The sequence below is a fragment of the Apostichopus japonicus genome, chromosome 20 (assembly GCF_037975245.1).
Source record: "Apostichopus japonicus isolate 1M-3 chromosome 20, ASM3797524v1, whole genome shotgun sequence".
NCBI classification, from domain to species: Eukaryota; Metazoa; Echinodermata; class Holothuroidea; order Aspidochirotida; family Stichopodidae; genus Apostichopus; species Apostichopus japonicus.
Genome location: NC_092580.1, coordinates 26354363 through 26372142, shown reverse-complemented (window position 1 = coordinate 26372142; position 17780 = coordinate 26354363). Strand labels below are relative to the sequence as shown.

General features: G+C 34.9%; 1 protein-coding gene across 4 annotated transcripts in view; it reads left to right on the top strand.

The window, feature by feature from the left end:
- LOC139962013 (bis(5'-adenosyl)-triphosphatase-like) overlaps positions 1-17780 on the top strand; it is a 61930-nt gene that overhangs the window by 30809 nt on the left and 13341 nt on the right. For all 4 annotated transcript variants that reach the window (XM_071961810.1, XM_071961811.1, XM_071961809.1 and 1 more), the window contains one exon: positions 14890-15040. In XM_071961810.1, coding sequence (XP_071817911.1) covers positions 14890-15018 — 129 coding nt within the window. In that variant the 3' untranslated portion in view covers positions 15019-15040. The remainder of the gene's footprint in view (positions 1-14889; positions 15041-17780) is intronic.

Here is a 17780-nt window from a genome sequence, read left to right as displayed (position 1 = left end):
GCATAATCTATCAAGTTTTGGAATCATTGTATTAAATTCTTTTTTAAGTATATTATAACATTAATAATACAAGCATATCGAATTTTGGATTATTCCGTTAGTAATTTATATATGACTGAGCAGCTATTGTTTTTTTGATCCATCTGTATTACCAGGGTTTCTTAGATTTAGATTTTTTGCAAAACAGAATATAATAATAAAAATAAATACAATAGTAGTCCAAGCATATAATAAAGGCGGTCAAAATACCATCATATACATACATGCTAAAGTTGTAAGGTCGAAAAAGTCGAAAATTCTGTGCTCAAATTGAAGTTTGCTTAGATGGACAAATCACAATCCCGGAAAGTGTTTCCACGTACGTGCTTTTTATTACAATTCCTGTTCTAAAATCTACCTAAAAAATCTGGATTTCTTGCTTTTGAAGCTTTTTTGTATATAATCCTCCTGGATTCTCATATAAGATAGAAAGATTAGAGTACATGTAAGAGAGAACTTCAGAGTTATTGTGACAGTGAGACATACAAGTTATGGTTTAAATGTGTGTGACTTTGGTTTTGTGGTCAATTCAAACTGTAATAACTGTGCTAGCTATTTCAGTAGTAACAGCGTGTCAAACCTGCAAGTTCCAACTGCCGCAAGGATGCATGCATGTGTTTAAATAGCTAAACTAGATCAACAAACTGTCAATTTTTTTTTTTTTTTTGTGATTGTAAGGATCATAAAATCCATAGCATAGAAAGAGCAGTCTTTTAATATGATCCTTTATGAAAATTATTTAGCAATTATAAGGGATTTATATATGGTACAAGTCTTTCTCTAGTGTTGAAACAGGAAGTTTCACAATAAAATAAATGTAAAAAACTAGCTTAATAGAGAGAAGCGCATGTAGGCGAGCAGGGGGCTGAAATGCCTAAAAACAACCACATTTTTTTCTATCCACATCTGAAATTATATTTTAACTGATGTACTGCCTGCTATTAATCGCAGTCTAGTAACTTGTTAAATGTTCCATACGTTATAAACGACATGAAAGTATGTTTTTTGTCCGGAAACCAATGTGTGCAATTATAACATAGCTATTTTGCTGAGGGCCATATCAGCTCCATTAGGTATACATGCCAATTAAGCTGCTAATTTCCGGTACATGTAGGTGTCTTAAAAGGCTTGGAACCATTTGTTTTGAATAGAAATTTTACACACTCTTTAATAAATTGCAGTGTCTTTAAAAGCTAGCTGCAGTGATATACATGTCAATTTTATATGCCATAATTGGGAGAGATAGTAGTTATTGAAGAGCTAATGCATAGTTGCCAGGTTACATGTAGATATGGCTATAAACATTGTCAACATAATCACCAGTTTGCACTATGTTATCAATCAGTATATAAATAGTTTAGAGGATGACTACAAGGGTGCAATAAACTTTCCTCACACCTTTTCCATCTCTCTTCCTCCAGCCCCCCCCCTCTCTCTCTCTCCCCTATTTCTTATATATAAGTTATATCCTGTTAATTAACTTTGTAGTAATTAATATATATAGTATCACATATCCTTACAGTGATCTTTTAGCAACAAGAAACATTTCCTGTTTCTTGTTTAATACCGAATTATTCATAATACAATAGTCATAAATTTGAGATTGTATTTTAAGTAGTAGCACTATAATCTGAGTCTTCAGGAATCCTAAAGTTTCTTTCCTGTTGTAGCTTGTCTTCAAATTGCTGATGGCAAATTTACTCCATTTTTTTACAGGAAACGTTTTGCTGATCATTTGCATATATTAATTATTAGTATTCTTAAAGGAGTCTTCTGCTGAATTGAAATTAACACCAATATTTAGCATGGCAGGTAAATGCCCTAAAGCCGACAAGGAAAGATAAATTTAGAACGAAAGGAAACTGAGGATGACCAGAAACATTCTCTACATGTGCTAAAGGAATATTCCAGTGTTCAAGTTGTATGTAAAAAAAAAAATGCTCTGATTTTCTTCATTTCTTTGTGAAAAACAGATCCTGATTTATGCTTCTTTTGGTAAGATCTGCATCTGCATGGCAAATGAGTTGTTTACTTCAGTTTTAATCTATATAGATTTTACAAATCATTTATCCAGCCTGTACAGTAAGGACATGAAACTCTTACTAAACATCGACTTTTACATTTAAGGCCTAGATTCACAGAGCTAGAACATTGAGAAGCAGGGATGAAGGTGCTAGAGGACTTTTATGTCAAAAGATTTGCATTAAAGAGACCCAAATGAATGACGGCTAAAAAATAATCTTTGTCAAATAATGATAACCAGTTATAATCATTCAAAATTTTATTCTGTGCCTATGCTATGTTAGCCTTGATGCCTTGTTTTGCTTTTGACTGCACAGAGGACATAGTTCAAGAAATCTTGGTCTCAGCCCTTCCCCCTCCCCTCCCCCCCCCATTTGTATCAGGGTTTCTTTCAATCATGTTTTTAAAATCAAATATCAACAGTGAAAATTACAGACTTAATACCTAATATATACCTAATACATTTTTTTGGCAGATGACCTGGTTTTGACCTAATTTTGCATACACGTTTAAAATACTAAGGAGCAACTGTTATACTCACATGAATGGATTTATAGTTAATTAGTTTAATAAATTAATAAATGTCTGCAACATATCTATGTGAAAACAAAGAGTATTACAGTAAAACCTGGACCATGTGGGCTTCCTTTTTCCTACTCCTAGATTTAACCAGATTCAAACTATAATCCTTAAAGTTCCTCTAATTTATATATTCCCAAATATGAATTGTAAATGTTTCTGTTCTGTACAGTCCATTACACTTTAAACCCCATTGACTATTACACTAGTGTGTTATGAATATAGTCTCAACTCACTACAATTGCACAGTCATGGACAGTTTTGCCATAACAGTGTTTTCAAAGATTGTTAAAGGAACTTTCTTTGTCCATGCAATGACAATATCAAAATGAACCTTTTTATCCATACTTTTTCTTTTTATCTCAAAAAAACTATTATATAACTCCTAGCTGTCCCAGGCATAACTATATACTTTGTCATATTAAGTTCGTTCACACAGAACTATTGGCACTAAGAAAAGTACGAAGAAAAAAACAAATGTGCAAAACGGGCACTCGTGTCGATAAGGTGTGTATAATTTTATTCGTGAAACACACCTATCTTCTTCTTGTTTTTTCCCCTCTTTTTGTCTTACTTCTCTTCTTTTGAAAGCTTTGCGTTGACAGTTGTCATTTTAATCTTCTCCTCTTGCGAGTACACAGAGAACTATGTCATGTCAGTCACCCCTGCTTCAATTTCAAGGGAGGGCTTTGGAGTTAATTGGAAGATATTACATTTAATTGCATTGTGTCATCTGTAATTAGTGCTAAATATTTAGTGTCTTACAACTAGACCAGTTGGATGTGTTGCTAAGCGTGCGATCTGAAGGAACATACTTTTGTATGGAAGGAGACTCGACTAATTCGAGCTTCATGTCGAGCGTTGTTTTTCGTGCAGTATTAGCTTATTATATATACTGTACCGGGAGTTACAATTGTCTATCTCAGAGCTATTGCATGTATAATTGTATATGTATGTATGTAGTTATCCACATAGACATTGTAAGCAACTTTTTGATCACATGGATTAATGATCAAAACCAGTATACCATGAATGAGGTCCTGAACATTTACTTCGCTCCTCGCTTACCTGTCTCCCCACAACCATAGCATCCTCGTTCTACTGTGTCTAGAGGTCATGAACTTCCTTGACAAATGCAAGCATATTTTGTCTGTTAAACAATTTAATTACACTGTCTATGAAACATGCATGGCCTGCAATGTGTACATTAGACGTCAAAATTTCATCAAGTTTTGGTTCCGTTTTTCAAATGCCCATGCACGGGAGCATCGTTAGTTCACTTGTTGGATGGTGTGATCAACTACAGTCTGTATACTTCAAAATAATGAAATTCACCATATTTTACACAGTAAATTCACATTAACGTTAAAGGAGACGTAAAAATATATGGTCATTTGTTTGAATGCAAATAAACCCAAGTAGCCTACATCCAGAAAGAATAAGCTGGGGATATTTGTTTTCATTCTTTTACATTGCACACAAGTGAATCATAATTAGTTGAGCTATATAATTGCACATAATATTATAAAAGCTAGTGTAAACATGTTGCTGGCTATATTGATGAATAGTACTACCGTATCATTTACACATCATCACTTCACATACACTGGCTGTTCCTTCTTTAGTTGGCCTTCCTTTCCGTTGCTAGTTATGGTAAAAACCATGAAATTGACAAAAGTCCGTCTTGATTGTATCATGCTGTAACGGGGGGGGGGGGTGGGGAGGGGGTGTGGGCCTTAATTATGTAAGTGTGTGTTGAATTACAGAAAGCTTTACATATATTCCACTGAGTATTAAGTTATTTGACGTCATATAACCCTCGGCAATATCCATTCATAAAAACATTTTATTACCGAAAGTGCTGCATGCAAGGTTATTTACACCATTTTCCAATGAACCATATATACCCTTTAAGTTCCAAGCTATGTGAAAATGGTATAGTTGTATAATGTGAGTTTATTCCTGGATAGACTCACTGGAAGTTCGCATTTATCTCAGTCAATTGCAATGGTCGTTGCTCAAATATTGGTAAAGGAATAATGTTCTAGGTTTTCCTGTATTTTTATATACTTTTTAACCTATTCTACAGTTGGTAAGCATAAGTAATTTATGTTTTAGCATTCCATAGGCACTATATAGTATTGATGCATTCACACAATAGTGTCGGCTTAATAGTGGCTTAGTGACAAAAAGAACCACATATCAAATGTTTCAAATTTACGAATTAATAATCAATTTAGTGAGTTTGTTGCTGATAATCCAGAGCTCTAAACTGTACATTATATTTCTTTTTCTACTCAAGAATTTATGAAGAAAACAAGACAAATCAGATGCAATTTGATAAAATGCCAACTTTTCATTATCGAATCACCATCAGCATCGTAAAATAGACCCCTGACATCTGGCTTCCGTATCAACCGGTCACCATTGGTTCATTTATGCTCGGGGGAGATTCGTACTTGAATTTTTAAGAGCATTAACAGATCTATTTTTCATCATTAAAAAGTTAAACAACAGTCGGTTAATTTCAAGGTCAGACCATTTTTGCCGAGTGTGTGTGTTTACTTCGCGATAATGGTGACTCTATCGTTGCCAACTGCCAAACTCTGTAGAAATGTAGAAGTAGGACGTGGTTGACAGAGGGAGGTTGAGCAAACAGACTATCCACCTCCCATTGGCTCTTTCAGCTATTTATGGACTGTCTCATTTCTTCAGAAATTCATGTATATCCTGGATTTTCTTCCTCCCTACTTTTATTCTTTCAATTTGTCCTGTTTTTCCAACCTTCCAAATTAGGGGCTATATTCATGAAATTGAAGGAAGTATAGTTGTATGTGCACATACATACACACACACACACAGGCATGTATCTCTAAATTACTGCTCTGCTAACAGTCAATTTAGTTGTTGTGCACTAGGGGGAGCTATGTGAACTTATAAGAGCATGGTGTATATAAGATCTTTTACAGGGAGTTACTGTGAGCTACAGGAATAAAGTATATCACAGCCAATGAACTAAGATGGGGGGACTTAAAAATATTGAAAATAGTGTGCTGTAAATATCCCTTTGTCTTGTGTTATATCAACAAACTCAATAATGGTGTTCAATGCCGCTGATGACGTCTGTGTTCGAAACAATTTCAACATTAAAGTGACCATAAAATTGAGGAAGGATGCATTGTGACCATAGAAAATTAGCAAACCATCACAATCACATCAACAAGATTAACTCAGAACATTATTTCCGCCCTCTTTTATTGTTTCGAAAAAGAAAAAAATGCAAGCGCCCTCTCTGTATCTCTTGTACCATAACCCTTCGGCCAACAATAGAGGTCATACATGCCCTGGTTCTTGTAGCCTGTCTATGAATAAAACAAACACATTATCCTGACTGAAAATATTGAAGGCAAATTCTACTCATTAAAAGAATTGTAAGGAGGCAATCTAGATTTTATGTGGGAATAAAAGTAATTCCCATGATGCAGTTCACTCTGTCCTGCATGCATGGTGATGCATGCTTTCAAGTATTATCATGTTTAGCCTCAAAGCTGTGAATTAAACGATCAGCATGGCATTGTTCATGTCTACGGCTTTGAATTTTCCAAGGTTGTCATTTAACAGGTCCGTTCAATAGGTCATGAACTTCATCTAGAATGACCATCTGGTACTGTCCAATATGAACCAAAGGAAGAGATTAGCTCAAAAAGACAAGACAGATGTCAGCTAAAAAGAATCAATAAAATACTTTCATAATATATATCTCAAGTCCTCTTAGAACAGTCAATCAACTTCCATAGTCATCACGTAAATCCATTTGCACCTTTCTACAAAAGACGATTTGCCTTTTTAATTAGATTCTCATATGATCTGTATCTAATGACTGCACTTAAATACATTAGTACACAAACTTGATTTCATATAGTGATGTGGTCATCCAATGTGGATGGCCAAGAGTTAGTTTGCTCAGATTGTTCAGCAAATTTGCCATGTTACACCAAAGCTATCATACATTACACAAATTAAACTTAAAATTAAAAAAAAAACTGTTAATCAATTAAACTTGTAACAGAACAAATTTACTACATTCTCTGCTTACCTGTCACCTATACATGTATACACTCTGATCTACCGAGACTGCAACAATATGGTCACGTTTTTTTATCCGAACATTCAGAGATTGTGACTCTAGCCAGCATTATCTTTCCTTTACCAGTCAAGTATATATGATATTTATAAGACTGTGACAGATTCAACTTAAGAATACAGAGCTCTACAAGTTACCATCACAAACAAGTGCAAGAACAATGGCATTATTCATTTCAGTTTTACATCGTCAATCGTATGCAAGTCGGTCATACACAGTAAGAGTGTTCAGTTACGATGTTTCGCACAACATTTCCAAGTAACAATGTTATAATCTGGAAATAACCTGGTGGAATGTTAATTAGCGGAACAGAACACCTGCGAAAGCTTTTGTGTAATTTGAGCCGTTAAACGATGCACAGACTATGTGCTCATAGTAGTAAACTACTGATTTTTTTGAAAACTACTTTGCAATCTTTCTCAAAATGATGATTTCCCCCTCAACCTGTCATTCCAACCATTAGTATAAAAACTGATTTGACTTGTGTCATTATGTAGAGTAAACATGGCTTATAATATTGATGAACTAAAAGTACAGAGCATAAAATATGCATGCAAACATTATACATACATGGTATAGTTAACTGATCTATGCTTCATTTGTATGTTTATGTTTATTTATTCATGTATCATAGCAATGTACATGGGTATTCAAGTATGACAATTACAGACTTGTTCTACAGAACTGAGTATACACTTGAATTACATCACCAAGGATACATGTATATGATATGTACATGATATGTACAGATATGTATAGATATATGTACATGATATGTATAGATATATGTACATGATATGTACAGATATGTATATGATATGTACATGATATGTACATATCTGTACATATCATGTACATATATCTATACATATCATGTACAGATATGTACAGATATGTACATATCTGTACATATCATGTACATATCATGTACATGACATGTACATGATATGTACATGATATGTATAGATATATGTACATGATATGTATAGATATATGTACATGATATGTATAGATATATGTACATGATATGTACAGATATGTACATGATATGTACATATCATGTACATGATATGTACAGATATGTACATGATATGTACATATCATGTACATGATATGTACAGATATGTACATATCTGTACATGATATGTATAGATATATGTACATGATATGTACAGATATATGATATGTACAGGATATGTACATATATGTAGCCTATACAGCTTTATATAATAGACAGAGTGTCAAATTATAAATAAAGTTATTGACTGACATAGACACTGACACATGTGCTCAGAGTCTGAACTTTGTTTGGATATGTTGCAAAACAATACATCTGAATCCATCTGAATCCAAATACAAAGAAATACCAAGCCCACAAATATCCCATGTGTGTCAGACTGAAAGGGATTGATTCTCAAGGTATCAGGCTGGATGTAAGTCACATGACTCATAGACCATACAGTCTGCCACACCTTAGATATATGAGTGAAGTCACTCACAGACCAGATAGCAGTTTAGACTTTTAAATCTACATCAAGTGATTGATTCTCAAGGAATTAGACTGGATGTAAGTCACATGACTCATAGACCATACAGTCTGCCACACCTTAGATATATGAGTGAAGTCACTCACAGACCAGATAGCAGTTTAGACTTTTAAATCTAAATCAAGTGATTGATTCTCAAAGAATCAGACTGGATGTAAGTCACATGACTCATAGACCATGCAGTGTGCCACACCTTAGATCTCATAGACCAGTCAGCACCTTAGATCTAAATCAAGTGACTGTAGTTTAGGGACTAGATTAGATATAAAGTCGAGTGACTCACTGGCCGGATAGCAGTTTAGTCTACTAGATCTATGAGTCAAGTGGCTGTTCTTCCAGATATCAAAGAAAATGTGGCTCACAGACCATATACAGTAGTTAGATTGAAAGCACTAGGGTTCAGGGACCAAGTAAAACTATTTGGATGTGATTAGTCAAGTGACCCACATACTAGAAAAGGTAAATATTTTAGAGTGATTGGCATTCAGAGACCCCGACTGATACTTTTTAAGAAAAACTCGCCCAGGAAAGAACCTGGGCACGAAAACCAAACTACCGAACGACTGATCCGCTCTCAACCCCAGTCCCCTTGCATCGGGACTGTGACTGTGTGATCATCATCGGGTGTGTATCACCATTCCCCTCGAAAGGGAACAGATACTACACATGATCTTAGCCAAAAGGCCGAGTGATTGTGAGTTGAGTGAATGAAGGACTAAGTAGCAAAGATGTGGTTTGAAGTGGCTGGAAGTTATGGACCAAATAATTTTGTCTGAGTGTAAGTCACATATGATTAAACTCGATTGCAATAGACTGGAACTACAGTGAATCAAGTATTAAAGTTCAAGCTGATCTCGTTGACTTAACTAAACCTAAAGTTTTACTTTACTGTCAGTGTCAAGATGTTTATAGCTGAATTAGAGATAAAATTTGTGAATTTTGCAGTTTTTCTCAGCTGTTTTTTTTTCTCTTTGCAAATATGGAAGAGGTTCTGAGAAGTTAACCAGATGGGGGGCCAGAGTTTGCCCTGGACCCCAAATGTACCAGCTATGTTCTCCAAATGTCACCATGTCATTAATAGTTGTATTTTGACATGGACATTTCAAATCAGAATGAGGTTAATATGGTTGAATTTATAAGTTTATAGGGAAAAACACACAAACTAAAGCTTTAAGGCACATGCAAAAGTGAATGCCAAATTTTATTTAAAAAAATACATTTCTTTCTCATGTTGGGACAATCATTTGAGTTGAAAATTAATCCGCTTTGTTGGTGCTGGAATTATTTTCTTTGACTCTTCAATTGACAAAGGTTTGCAATCCCTTTGCATACCACCTAAATCTTTATTCGTTTGCTAAAGTTGTCGTAAACCAGCAAAGTAAAAGAGTTGTATTAAATTTTCTTTGATTCATAAGTCAAAATTTCTTTCATGCTTACTGTTTTGTCAGACTGCCACCACTATGCCTAAGAAAGAGAGAAAAATGAAAGATTTGTTTTAATTCATTTAGGATGACCACTTTGAAACCTCAGCTGGGAAATAATAGATACAAAATACCCTACCATTTAGGGCAGGACTTAGGGAAACTGTGGTAGTGTTTAGCATTGCAAATAAAAATGGGAGGAGGTAATAATAATAATAAATAATTGATGTTATAAAGCGTAAAATCCACAAAGTGCTCTAAAATGCTATGTAACAGTAAAATAAAAAAAATATATGACACAAAATATGTAGTAAAACTGCAGAATAAAATACAATATAAATGAGTATGAAGAATAAAAAGCATGCACGTTGAGTTTGTTGGAGTACTGCACATGAACAGAATTGAATACACAGTTTATATATTGCAGTAATGCTGTCTAAATAGGTAGGTTTTCAGCTTTGACTTGAATGACATTGTAAGACTAGAAACAGTTCCGAGTTCAGCTGGCAGCTCATTCCAGAGGTACTGCTGAAATTTGAACTATATTCTAAGAAAATCAACTGCAGAACCGGGTTTCGCACGTAAACAAGTGTAAGCACTTTCTCGCAAGAACGAGAATATAATTCAGGCTAGAACTGGATTTGCTTATTAGCCTACCTGTGAACATGATAGTCCTGAAAGAGTGGGGTTAACGGTAACATAAAAGTCAGTACAGGTATAATTATGTGAACTTATTAAGGTTTGACATCTATCTGACACCTAGTTCAGTAACATGGCAATTATGATCTTTGTAAAGATACAATTTTTGGCTCCACATTTGTACTTGTGTGGGTGCAGCTATAACAATAGGTATATAATCGACTTGGAAGTTAACTACATTTTTTTCTCCACTCCAGTTTTTAATTTTGGTTGTTTTTGGTTTTAGTGTAGAGAGATCGAGGTAAACATGTGTCGCAGTGTAACCAATGGTGATGAATAAGATTTGAAATGCAATAACATGTTGGAGTTAATTATTAATAGTAATAATAATCAGCAGCTATATTTACGACTCTTAAGTGACCACAAATGTGGGAGAAACCCGCAAGTGCTTATGGATTAGAAATTACAACATTCAACATTTTAACTCAAATTTGGATGTTTTAACTGTGCAATATACTGATGATCAAGAAACATTTTGGAAGGATACAACAGGACTATAGCTTGAAATTAATTGGTTAAATTTGCAGATATATGAAAATTCTTGCTCTTTTTTTTATGGGTCTGAAAATGGATTTTAAGAGCCCTTAATATTTGACCAGCGACATATTGAAGTATCTAGTTCAATTAACATAAAGATACACCCCAAAAAAAAAAAAAAAAATCTACTTGTGCAAAAGTAACATTCATTTCATTACTGTGTTTGCATAAATGTTTATGATGTTAACATAGTTTAGCATTCTGCATTGAAATAAGAGCACACATGCTTATTAATGACAATATGTGTACTATTTCACATTGTATATTAAAGTTCTTGTGAGATAATGAATACAATTCTCCCTCCCCTAGCCCCTTCCCACCCCACCATTACCCCCTTCTCCTGTTGCAGCTGTCATTCAAATGCATCTCACATTGGGTTAATTGTAATAATTGCATTATTCTGTACAAACAAAACATGTAATATGTTCATACAAACATAAGTTTGTTGTATACAGCCTCCATCCAATCTTTTCACTGATCCAAATTATCAGTAGTGAAAGAAATGTTGTTTTTCCATATTTTATGTCATATTTCCTTTTTCATTCAAGAAACTGACATTGACTATGTACATACACAGTATGCCTGAAAGAAAGGTTCATTGCAATATAACACCATGCATGCTCTACTCCAATATGATGCATTTCAAAAACAATATAAAAAAATAAATTCCATTATTCTAAAAAAAATGAATAACTTTGACTCAACTTGTTCAGTTGACCATTAAGTTTACCTAAGACCTCGATCACTCTGGCTGTAAACTTGTAAAGACTAAATTTATGCTGTTTGTACCCCAAATCGTTTCCACACGGTGGATTATTTGATCGTGCATGCTGGAAATAAACCTGCTGTGACTAAAGCCTGCATGATCCCCGTGTGTATGCGAACAGGGTCATATATAGCCCAACACTGTGCGACGTACACTCTCGGCGTGCGATTGATGCGCGAAGCTATACCCTTATCGTCAAATTTGCCTGTTGTTGGTTCTCAAATTTAAAATAGCATCTTTTACAAGATGTCCCACTCAAGAGACTCTATTTTTACTTTGCTAACAGTCAGGGCCTCTCAGGTATGCTGGCTGGTTGTCAAGGTATCGTGACACCACATGAATATTGATTAGAAGCGTTTGCATGTTGTCGCCACCTTTCGTCTGTACACGCTTAATATATGATGGAAATGTGGGGTAATACAATATGTAGTTTGGTACAAGTCCAGAACATCAAGAGTTTGTTGTCAAGGTACGTATCATGAACCCATATGAACTAGACTACTTTTGTTGAACTAAAATCTGATATATCATAAATAATTTAGTAATGTACAAAAGTTGTACCTATCGACAAACTCTACAAGATGAACTTGATCTTTACGAAGCACTGTTATACTTATTATAGTATAATAATGACTCAGATCGTGTCTCGAAAAGTTGGGGGTTTCGGGACAACTCTGATATCCACAGGGCGGTTCTTTATGGATAAATTTAGGGAAACCCTGCTCTAAACAATGACAAATGATGATGGAAGGAGTTAAAACTGTTAATAATTGTTACCTTGGAAATGTAAAGAGGAAAACAGTGAGAGAGTGAACAGTTTTGGATTGCAGTGGCACTATCACGTCACAAGTTTGCAAAATGACAGCTCCCAGAGAAGACTTGAACTAGGATATGTACCAAATGGAGCAAGATTGAAGCTGTTTTGAGGGGAGCTTGTTCTTCACAAAGACAACTATCATAAATGTAAACAATGATGGTTGGGTTAGTGTCCCCATTAAGGAATGCAAGTGTATAGTTTCAAACTAGACACATGACATTCGCTACAAGTCCAGAAAATCAAGAGTTGGTTGGTTGAGGGCTATCCTCTGGAAAGCAGTGCTTCTACACTGAGCAGGACTACCCTCATTAAAGATGACAATAATAAAAAAATATATATGAAAAAAAACGTTATCGTGAACCCATCAATTGAGCATGCCTTCACATAGTCAACTGTATAAATGAATGCTGAATATGATCACAGTATGAGATATGCAAGTTATATAGTTTCACATGTTTTTCAGACAAGTCCAAAAGATCAGGAGTTCGTTCGTTGTCCAGGAAGCTAGTATCATGAAACTGTAAAATTTGATGCAACCGCTCAATCCTCAGAGTCATACTCAATTGTCCCAATGGCATTTATTAAGAGTCTGATCTTGCCAGAGTTATATACCCAAAATTGTGGCAAATTTTTGACCAAGAAAATTGATATCTTTGCCATGGAAAATGCTATGAAGATGTGGTTTTGAATTAACGATGGAAACAAAGAAATTACAAGAAATTTTGTTAATTAAGCTGTAAACTTTGGACAGTGGAAAGACTCTTTTTGAAAGGAAAAAATATTGGTATAAAGTATTGGTATATTTAAGTTGGAAGGTGTAGTAGAGGTTGGAACAGTATCTCGCAATTGAATTTGATTCCTGATCTTCTGTAACACTTATTTAAATGCCCTTACTCTTTTGTACAAATTAAGGAAGTTTAAAATGCCAGTATTTGTGCCATTATTGCCAATTTCTCAAATGTTGTTCATCTTGTTTTTATACTCTCACAGTGAGGTACATACCGTATTGTATTCATGTTAAGAACACACATACACATTACGATTCGATAGCACTGTCTAATATCGTGCATAGTAACAGATGTTGCTTACTTGTTTGTATTTTGCTCCTATATAGGACTCTATAGGTATTTTGGATCACCTATTACAACAGAAGTTAAAATACACTTTATAGGGAGAATTTCTTTAAAACGAGTCTTGTATCATGCAGGTATTAAAATTTCAAAAAGGGGTTGTCCCTGACGTGGCTTCATACTGTTCGAGGCTTCGAGCACTATGAGATACGTAATTGAGCAGGTAGCTAGTGGATATATTGAAATATTTGGAAGAATGACTTCACACAGTACTTTATAAGGATGATGGTATGCAAACTTTTAGGCCCAATATGACCCGGGATGTTCCACAAGGACTGACTACCGGGGTCATGACCCAAACAGACCCCAACCCGCAGAATAGATGTTCAGAATGCATTAAAGCTGTAGCCGTAGCTAAGGGACCTTCAGGTTAAAACCAAAAAAAATACCTTAATCAATATCCATTGCCAAGTTCTGCAAATTTGATAGACCCTTTCCGACTGGGAAAACCCTTGCGACCCAACTGAAACTTTTTGCATGATCCCTTCACTCACCCCCAATAGTCTGTGGAACGACGCTAGGGGGACTAGCAGTAATGCGTTTCGACATCAGTATAATGTTTGTGCTCGTACATGTGCATAGACTATGAAAAGATTTTGTAATTCTTTAAAGATAATGACATATGAAGTATGGAAATTCAGTGGGCTTCCAGTGTCCATGCATCCTGATTGGTTAGTTTGTCTGCATATGCGGGAGGCCCGGCTTCGAATCCTGGTGGGGGCCGGAATTTTTTCCCTGTTCTAGATTTTCCAACCATTTCATATATATACATATGTATATATTTATATATATATATATATATGTATATATATTTACTTCATATTTATACATATGTATATATTTATATATATATATATATGTATATATGTATATATATTTACTTCGCTCCTCCCTTACCTGTCTCCTCACAACCTTAGCACCAACTCATTACCGTTTCATATATATATATATGTATATGTATATATATATATATATATATATATATATGCGGTCCACCTTCGAAATGATGGTGCTGCATGTAGTGCCTTGCCTTTTCTCCTTTATTTGTGGGTTTAATTGGAGACCTGGCTGATTTTAACTTTTCTATGGCTAGCAACAATATACTATTGAAGCTCACAGTCATTCCAAAGTAGTAGGTTCAACAAAGATAAACTTGTGATGTATATGTTGTAATTTTACTCTTTGCAGCTTGAAGCCCACAATCATGTAAACTTTGATGGTTCAGAAAAGACAAAATGGAGGACGGAGGAGGAAATGGCTGAAGAGGCAGCAAGACTCAGAAAGTTATTTTCAACTGAACATACCTCAGATCTCTGAATGACCCAAGATGGATCATCTCGTAAGAAATAACAAAAAAACTTTCAAATCTGTTTTAAAGAAATGTTTATATTGATAAAGAGCTGTGAATTATTAAAGAGGATCAAGGTGTCCCGACTGCTAGGACTAGGATTTTGCTTGCAAACTTATGTTAAGTTGTATTACAATTAAAACAAAAACATGAATAAATATGTAAATGAACAATAGAAAAGTATTTAACCAATTGCCATATAGTGGTCTGCACAGCTGCCAAGTAAGAGTTGGATAGCACATTTGGTACAGCACACGTTTTCTTTTGTAACCCATTTTTTGGGGTGTAACCCCTCAAATCCCAGTCTAAAACAAAACCTTAGATGATTCTTTTCTCCTTTTCAAATCAAACTTGTCACAGAAATCTCACTTTAATTGAGTCAGGATAATACATCATTGTAAACTTTGAAACAACAAACTTATTATGAGCACCATCTTTCTACAAGGAATTCTCTAGTTTCAGTCTATTTGGTATGTGAAAAAAAACTCCATAATTTGTTTTATTGCCTCAGTTCTAGTTCAGGGATTTTTTCATCCTATGATTCAGGAGAAGTGAATTTTTGAACCTCGTGCCAACTTAATCTAATATATTTAGAACAGTGGAGAACGATGAGCGACTGTGTCGTCATCGCGGAATATTGTTTCGGGGGCTGCAGGGACGCTATCATCAGCAAGCTACACTGTAGCGAGGAAAGTTAACATTTCTGAAAGTAAAATAGAAATTTAGATGGATATTGCCCGGTGAAGTTGCAAGTTAGCAATCTGTTGGAGAGTTAAAAACGTTCCAGAATTCCCTTACTAGGTTTTCTTCATAATACAGTATGTTGTTCCGATATTTGTTATTTGAGATGTGTGTTTTCACAGCCATATGCAAAGTCTATACAAATTCCTGTGTATTGTATGAAGTCCAAGCTTAGGGTGAGATCTTTTGAATTCAAATCCATACAAAACGTCTGTACACATCCTGTGTATTGTATCAAGGCCAAGTTGAGAGTAAGAACTAATCGATTCTGACCAATGTGCCGCACTGACGTCGCGTCTCGACGTAAGTCAGTGTTAGATTCAAATTTTCTGGCAGGACGGGCCAACATTTCAAGCCCTCTATCACAGAAACTAAAATTCTTCACAGGGCAAGGCTAAGGGCGATAGAAAGACAAAATATGGTATGACCGGAAGGACTGGATCCCATTTGTTCACCCTAAAATTTCTTTAAGCACCCACTATCCGCCAGGTTCTATGGCCATGGGTATCAACCCTGTTGTGAACTGTTGGGCAAGAAACCTTTTACAATAATACCCTGGCTTCTTATATAGAGGTATACAAGTAGTGTAGATCTTCCAGAACAGCCCCCTCTTCTTCGTCACCCTGCATCAGAGAGTGCAGTGTGTGACTCTTGACTCCAAATAGAAACAAACTGTTCCAACCCTATTGATTTTGACTGCTGAAGCCTATTATTCTATTAGTTATGTGTTTTGTTTATCACGTCGTGCATGCATAATTGATAATTCCTTTCAAATGCTCCAAATAATTTGATTCAATCCTAGAAACATCGATACAAGTTTTGACTGGGTTCTCAAACTTTTTCAGTCAGATTTGTGTGATTTTTGCCAAGAAATGTCGTCGTCGAGTAAAGTCCATGAAAAGCCCGGTGAACTGCATCCAAGCATATCCCTCTATCTGCATTGATGCTGCTGTATCAAAGCCTGCAATATTAATATGTGCATGAACAGTAAAAATTAATGTGAAATACTTTGTTTAAAACCTCTGTCTGTTGCATAGCAGAGACATAAATATCTATGCATTCATCACAAACACACACATCCACACCCAGAGACACTTTATGCAATTGACTTGTTTAAAATTCTGAAAAGACAAGTTTTGATAACAACTTTTTATTGGAATGATAACTGCAAAGAGCAATAACATTGGACATAACTCCTGAGGAAAATCTTGCTATGAAAAATAGAAAAAAAAATTGTTTGGTCCCAGAATATTAAAATAAGCACACGCACAAACACACACAAAAAGATTCATATCAGTCCAAAATTATTTCTAATGCAGTTTTACACTAAAGCACAGAAAAAAAACCTTACCTTTTAAATGAGTTTTTTTTACATGATTGATTGATTGATTGATCAGATATGCATTACGGGTTTTTGCTTTTTACTACTTCTTTGCTGGAAAAGTGAGAAACTGCGCTCACTGAATAATTTCTCTGAGTAATACATGACGTAAGAGTTGCCATGACAACTTCAGACAGTTTAAAAAATGATGGGAATTGGAAAATTTATTCCATTAACTGTCTTTCCTATGAAGTGTGTGTGTGTGTATTTTTCTCTCTCATCGTTGCTGTTTTTTTTGCCTCTTTTTTTTTTTTTTCTTTTTTTTGGTCAATCCATTATAGGGCCCTAGCTAGGTATTAAAATATGAAAGCAACAAAATAAAGACTAACAGTGTAAATTTCCCTACGTGGCTTTCACAAGTTATTACAAGGTTGTTTTTTTGGTTGGTTTGTTTTTGGCTCTAAAGCAGAATTTCAAAGTTGTGGATTTACTGTTTTTATTTATTGGAAACCATTTTTTCCCCCCTGGTCATGAAGTAGTCTAGAGTTCACGACCATTGCAATGCAATTTAAAGCAAAAGTGTTACTGTGCAGCATTTGTGAATATTTTATAAATCTGAGAGATGAATAATTTACATTTGAAGTCAAAAAGCACTTGAACTTAAGAAAT